We start from the raw sequence: 7,360 nt of genomic DNA on the forward strand, positions 1-7,360 counted from the left end.
AAATCATGTCTTTTTCATTCTGTGTGAGTCTCATGGTTCAGACTGCAGGTTTTCTCATGATTCAGTGACAGAGCTGAACCATTCAGAGAAACAAGTATGTCACTGTGAACTCAATGAGAGGGCAAAGGTCATCAAAACGAATTAAAATTGCTTTGAGAAATATATATGATCTTTTAGAAATCCAAATTAAGATGTGTAAAGAAAACGTATCAATACAGAGATTTTCATCACTTTAGTCCAATAATCCACCGCTGCTGTTGAGTCTCATATCAGTGTGTGTGAGTGTCGTGGAGTTTGTGTTCATCTGAGTGTGACGGAGGTTTTTGTACGACGCTTTCACTAGAATGAAGCACTGTGGTACACTTTTGGTGGAGGAACTAAACTGGTGATCAGAAGTAAGTCTTTCTTAAATTATCAAATACAAATGCATAATGTGTGTGTGTGTTTTAAATAGAGGTTTAAGGGTATTTAAGAATATTTGGCAACAATATTCTTAATTTATTACAAAAAAATGTTACTAAGAAGGCTTACTTACATTTCACATCTTATTTACTATAAAATTTAATTCTATTTTACTGATTGGTTGCACCAGTTGATGTATGTAATTATCAAATTTTGTCTGCTATATTATGTGTAAGTCATTTGGTTTATATTACATATTTTTTACATTTCAAGCCATAGTTCATATATGTACTTACTGTTTTACATTAATAATTTCACACCTGATGTATGCTAACATTTGAATTTATTTTAATTAATGGTGATTTTTTAATGATTTTTCAATAATATCTTAATATATTTCAATTGGTGCATGGCACAAAAGCTGGATAATGTAGACAAAATTTTATTGTTGTCATCATGAGTCAAAAAGAAATTCAGTTGATAAACAGTTAAAATAAATTATTTAAACCATTACGTTTATTTATAATTATGTTTATGAGAAAATGTCCTGAATAATGACTATTTTCAAAATAATAATATATTGAAACAACTAGTTATAAAAATATTGCAATAAAATTATCAGAGATGTTTTATAAAATCAGTTTAAAACATTTTACTTATTTCATAAAGTAACAAATTAGCATACATTTTTACAGTACATTATGTCTGCTTCAAAGTGATATATTTATGAATACAGTATGCATGATCTTATACTTGATCACTGTAAAAAAATAAATATGTAAAATGTACAGTAAAAATGACAGCAGTGTTTGACAGACCTCTTCTTTTTCACTTCCAAATATTTAACAGTATTTTACTGTAAAATTACATGAAATGTCCAGTTAGATTTATTATAGTTTTTCACTGTATATAGTAAAAGAACTTACAGTGAACTGATTAACAGGTTTTCACTGTAGCATTTTTACAGTCTTCTATCATTAAAATAACTTTTTTATTGTATTTTTTTTACAGAGAACATTTCTGAATAGTAAATATTAATTATTCTAATGGAGAATAATTGTAATCTTCATTCAGGATATTTGTGTTATATGAATGACAGCAGTGATGTGGAGTTACAGTAAAATGATGAACTGATTGTGATTTTCACAGTGAAGATTGCAGCTGCAGATGTGAAGAATTGAGTGTTGTGTGTGTGTGTGTGTGTGTGTGTGTTTCAGCTGGTCCCGCAGTGAAGCCCTCCGTGTCTCTGCTGCCTCCCTCTTCTCTGCAGATCTCTGGAGACTCAGCCGCACTGCTCTGCCTGCTCAGCTCTTACTCTCCACAGGGGGCGCAGGTGAGCTGGACGCTGGACGGGTCAGAGGTCACCGAGGGGGTTCAGACCAGCGCAGAGAGCGAGCGGGACGGACGCTACAGCCGCAGCAGCGTCCTGAGCCTCAGCAAAGCACGCTGGGAAGACGGCGAGCGCTTCGTCTGCAGAGTAACACATGACGGAGCTGATCACGAGACCTCGTTCCTCAAGAGCTCCGAGTGCTGATGTTTCTCCAGTGAAGAGCAGCAGGATTCACAGCAGTCACCTGATTTACAGCTCAATACTCAAGCAGTCTTTCAATGTGCTGCCATTGCTGTTCATTCAATAAAGCTTCTGAACGCCTTACATTTGTGTTCGACTGCATCATTGATCAGTGTGTCCAACATTAAAGAGTCAAAAATGAGCATCTTTCACTTCTGTTACCTGGAATAAAAGCTGCCAGAATCCAGATGAAGCTGCTGAAGAGATTCATAGTGTTTGTTGGTTTTGTACCGTGGTAAACAGCAGTGTGTTATAAAGTGTTGGAGTCTGAACGCTATAAACACTCGGAGCGCTGAAGCATGTGCTGATGCAAAGTGACTCTCTGTGGAAAAACCCTCCTGGAGGAAAACAGACATGAAAATGCCCACATGCAGATGAAAACTGAGCCTTTAAACGTGTTTCAGTCTCATGATACAGTGGTGTGTGTTTTCATTTCTTTAGAAATCTGGAAATCATGTCTTTTTCATTCTGTGTGAGTCTCATGGTTCAGACTGCAGGTTTTCTCATGATTCAGTGACAGAGCTGAACCATTCAGAGAAACAAGTATGTCACTGTGAACTCAATGAGAGGGCAAAGGTCATCAAAACTAATAAAAATTGCTTTGAGAAATATATATGATCTTTTAGAAATCCAAATTAAGATGTGTAAAGAAAACGTATCAATACAGAGATTTTCATCACTTTAGTCCAATAATCCACCGCTGCTGTTGAGTCTCATATCAGTGTGTGTGAGTGAGTTTGTGTTCATCTGAGTGTGACGGAGGTTTTTGTACCACGCTTTCACTAGAATGAAGCACTGTGGTACACTTTTGGTGGAGGAACTAAACTGGTGATCAGAAGTAAGTCTTTCTTAAATTATCTAATAAAAATGCATAATGTGTGTGTGTGTGTTTTAAATAGAGGTTTAAGGTTATTTAAGAATATTTGGCAACAATATTCTTAATTTATTACAAAAAAATGTTACTAAGAAGGCTTACTTATATTTCACATCTTATTTACTATAAAATGTAATTCTATTCTACTGATTGATTGCACCAGTTGATGTATGTAATTATCAAATTTTGTTTGCTATATTATGTGTAAGTCATTTGGTTTATATTCCATATTTTTTACATTTCAAGCCATAGTTCATATATGTGCTTACTGTTTTACATTTGTAATTTCACACCTGATGTATGCTAACATTTCAATTTATTTTAATTAATGGCGATTTTTATGATTTTTCAATAATATCTTAATATATTTCAATTGGTGCATGGCACAAAAGCTGGATAATGTAGACAAAATTTTATTGTTGTCATCATGAGTCAAAAAGAAATTAAGTTAAAATAAATTATTTAAACCATTACGTTTATTTATAATTATGTTTATGAGAAAATGTCCTGAATGATGACTATTTTCAAAATAATAATATATTGAAACGACCAGTTATAAAAATATCGCAATAAAATTATCAGAGATGTTTTATAAAGTCATAAAATCAGTTTAAACATTTTACTTATTTCATAAAGTAACAAAGTAGCATACATTTTTGCAGTACATTATGTCTGCTTCAAAGTGATATATTTATGAATACAGTATGCATGATCTTATACTTGATCACTGTAAAAAAATAAATATGTAAAATGTACAGTAAAAATGACAGCAGTGTTTGACAGACCTCTTCTTTTTCACTTCCAAATATTTAACAGTATTTTACTGTAAAATTACATGAAATGTCCAGTTAGATTTATTATAGTTTTTCACTGTATATAGTAAAAGAACTTACAGTGAACTGATTAACAGGTTTTCACCGTAGCATTTTACAGTCTTCGATCATTAAAATAACTTTTTTATTGTATTTTTTTTTACAGAGAACATTTCTGAATAGTAAATATTAATTCTTCTAATGGAGAATAATTGTAATCTTCATTCAGGATATTTATGTTATATGAATGACAGCAGTGATGTGGAGTTACAGTAAAATGATGAACTGATTGTGATTTTCACAGTGAAGATTGCAGCTGCAGATGTGAAGAATTGTGTGTTGGGCAGATGATGTTGACATCAAATTGACATCAAAATTGACTTCGAAAAGCAGGTCAAATATGCAAAAAAACTTGACATGATGTTGATTTAATGTAAACTGAATGTCCAACATATTGGCCTACATTAAACCAGTTTCAGTGTTGGATTAACTTCCTATTTTCACCCAATTACCACTAGAAGAAATTGCCGTCCAAATTGAATTTAAAGTGATGTTACAGCATCTTGACCAAGTCTTGACTAATATTTGACGACAAATTGATATCAAGGTGCCGAAGTTCAGGAGAATGTCAACATGTTTATTGTGGTTTAATGTTCTGTTTCACTGATAATTAGTTAACATTTCACAAGTTCACATGTTAATATAATCCTTTACTGATATAAAGCAACATCACACGAGCAAGAGCACTGTTTCTTCTTAATATCAGGCATGATTGCAAATGTGGCATTGCTTTTATACAATAAGTTTCAAAGTAATTAAATTTTAGGCTCAATACTGACATAAGTTTCTTTGTTTTTGCTTGGCAAGCTGGCATAGTTCAAAACAAACAGCGCGAATCATTTGAGTGAATGATTCATCGACTCAGTCATAAAGAAAGACATCTTTGAGTCTGAACGAGACTCGCAGCGGCACTGAACGAGTCGTCTTGTGAATGAACTGGAACATCTCCTGACCGTCGATGAATTGGTCACAAATCTTTCTGGTAAAAGGATCTGATAAAGATTCGAATCACTGAGATGAATCAAAATCCCCAGCAGAGAGTTGAGTGTGTTGCATCAAAAATTTAGGTGATTTGTCCAATTTCTGTTTACTGCAACAAACAGACAGAGATAATGTGCGAGATGTAGAGTTGGGGAAGTTAGGCAATGTGATGTAGGGACTATTTTACACCAGGGTTACACCCCTATCTTACTATCTTTCTACAGTTTATTAACACCATACTGGGGCATTAGGACCCACTCAGAGCACAAGATGAGCTCCACCTGCTGGCCTCACTAACATCATTTCCAGCAGCAACCTGGTCTTCCCCGAAAGTCTCCCATCCAAGTACTGACCAGACTCAACCCTGCTTAGCTTCAGTGGGTGTGCAGGAGAAAGCTGCAGGTTGATGCTGCTGGCTTGTGTAGCAGGTCTCCTCATACGTCTCGCCCAGAGCATTCAAAGAATAGACCAGCGTGACTGTCTTTTACACAGAAGTGTGGTCAAGACCATTGAAGAGCCACACAGAAAAATCCTCCTGTTAAAAGTACTTGTCAGTGTTCATGTGTGTCCACACTACAGAGTGTTAAAGAAACACTGTTGGAATGCATTAGTTTTGTACTATGATGGCACCCAGCAAGCACCGCAGCATGAAGCTTTTAATTGATTGTCACCATTGTTGAGATTAGTGATGGGAAAACAAAAGCTTTTCAAAACTTAAAAGCAATTGTTTTGCGAAATGAGTCACTGTTTTGAAATGGCATGTTCTGGTGACACCTGCTGTTTGAAATGTTGTAACTACAATAAAAACTCAGCAAAAACATGCATAAAAATGCCTTTCACAAACCAATTGCAAGTGTTTTATTAGAAGTGTTATCTATTAGGTGTGACTAAAAATCATCCAATACTGTTAAATATGAAGTGTCTGTATGCCACTGCTTTATATGAAACCAACTGAACTCTACAAACAACATTACCAGCTTCACTAATTTCTAACCAGCTTGACTTTATTTCTGTCATACATTCTCACTAAGAATTAACATTAAATGGGTTTAGAAGTTGATGTTTTTATTGAAAATAATTTAGTTTAGTTTGAAGTCACCATTATGGCAATTATTGTCCTTAGTTGTGCTCTTGACCCTTGGTTTATAATATTAGTTTCCTCGGCTGTTAAACAGATCAGCTCTGAACATGACAAAACAACTAAAATATAAAAGCAAATAAGACTATTCAGCTGCGTAATTTATTCATGCTGCAATGCATGCTGGGAGTCATGGATGAGTTTTGTACTATGGTAGCACCAAGCATGCATTGCAGCACAAAGCTTTTTGTTGATTGTCACCACTGTTTAGATTCTTAAGCTAATTCTTGATGTCTGTGTGTCTAAATGATTCAGTAGCTCAAAACTTTCTAAACACAAGGTGTTTCTAAATTCATTTAGATCATCATGTTAAATTAATAAAAGATCATCTAAACAGTCCGATATTAAACACTGGATTAGTTTACAGAGTCAGATTACATGATTATAATGATGAATACACAGCCATCATCACCTGATCATATTTTCTCTTGGTGTTTCTTTCCATAACTAATGTGCTTTATAAACCCAAAGTCACCGCAGTTAAAGAAAAACTAAGGTTGAAAAGTCAAAGGCCAACTACTAATTACTAAAGCACTAATCACCCTAATGGTGACTTCAAATGAAACACTTTCATTTTGTAGACATATGAAATGAAATAAAAAATAATGTCAATCTGGTTAGTAATTCGTGAAGCTGATAATGCTGTTTGTGAAGTTGTTAATTATCGTCTGCTGAGATCTTGAGAGATTTAATCACTCACTTAATCACTCTTTCAGTGATTCTTCTTGTTCCTCTTTCAGTGATTCTTCTTGTTAACAGCAGGTGTTTGTCACTAATCACTCAATTGATCACTTAACCATCGCATTAACGGTCTTGGTTTTGGAAGTCTGGTCTTGACTACACGCCTGATTTCTATGCAACATTTTATAAATTAGGCTTCAGGTCTCATCTTACAGGATGCTGAATGCAAATAAGATGCACTAAAACAAGCTCTATGAAACCACATGCGATAAGATGATATGATAAAAGTTTCTGTTTGTATTGCTGGTAAGAGAATAAACTGAATACTAAGAAATAGAGTAAACAAAATATAAATATTTAAGATGCTAATAAAAAAACTAGTGTGTGTGTGCAATATATAGTGTACCACACCAGTGATACATACATTGATTAGATCAGTGTTTCCCAACCTTTCTTTAGTCACAGCACCCTTTGGAAATTTTAACAAATTTGTGGCACCCTACAAAATTAATTTTGTCACACTATTTGAATTTCTAACTTCGATATGATACTTTGAAAAGTATACTGTAGATATTCGGCACAGCAGGGAAGAACTGCAGAATATACTTTCATACAGATATTTTTTATATTTTAAACAAATTTTGTCCATCAATGGTGGCAATCAGTAGGCTAATTTCTAATGAAAAGAGCAATTTATATGACAGCTTTTAATGTAGGCTTTTATTCATATGTAAACATTGTGAGATAGCTAGTTATAATGGTAATTAAACAAAGTTTTGCTCACTCAGTGTATTTTTGATTTTACAGTTGGGTAATTTTGTTGCAGTAGCACGAGATAGCTT

General features: G+C 34.1%; 1 protein-coding gene and 1 gene segment (V, D, J or C); both read left to right on the forward strand.

Annotated features, from left to right (window-relative positions):
* The first annotated feature begins 1,506 nt into the window (after positions 1-1,506).
* LOC107753071 (Ig lambda-3 chain C region-like) lies at positions 1,507-2,073 on the forward strand. The segment is given in 2 exon segments: positions 1,507-1,519; positions 1,620-2,073. Coding segments are annotated over 2 exon segments (330 nt in total).
* A 3,032-nt stretch (positions 2,074-5,105) lies between these two features.
* Positions 5,106-7,360, forward strand: part of LOC107753072 (receptor-type tyrosine-protein phosphatase H) — a 15,803-nt gene continuing 13,548 nt past the window's right edge. The window contains exon 1 of the mRNA XM_016569173.1: positions 5,106-5,243. Within this exon, the coding sequence (XP_016424659.1) occupies positions 5,106-5,243 (138 nt within the window). The remainder of the gene's footprint in view (positions 5,244-7,360) is intronic.

This window comes from Sinocyclocheilus rhinocerous, unplaced genomic scaffold (genome assembly GCF_001515625.1).
Source record: "Sinocyclocheilus rhinocerous isolate Xijiao unplaced genomic scaffold, SAMN03320098_v1.1 scaffold1493, whole genome shotgun sequence".
NCBI lineage: Eukaryota > Metazoa > Chordata > Actinopteri > Cypriniformes > Cyprinidae > Sinocyclocheilus > Sinocyclocheilus rhinocerous.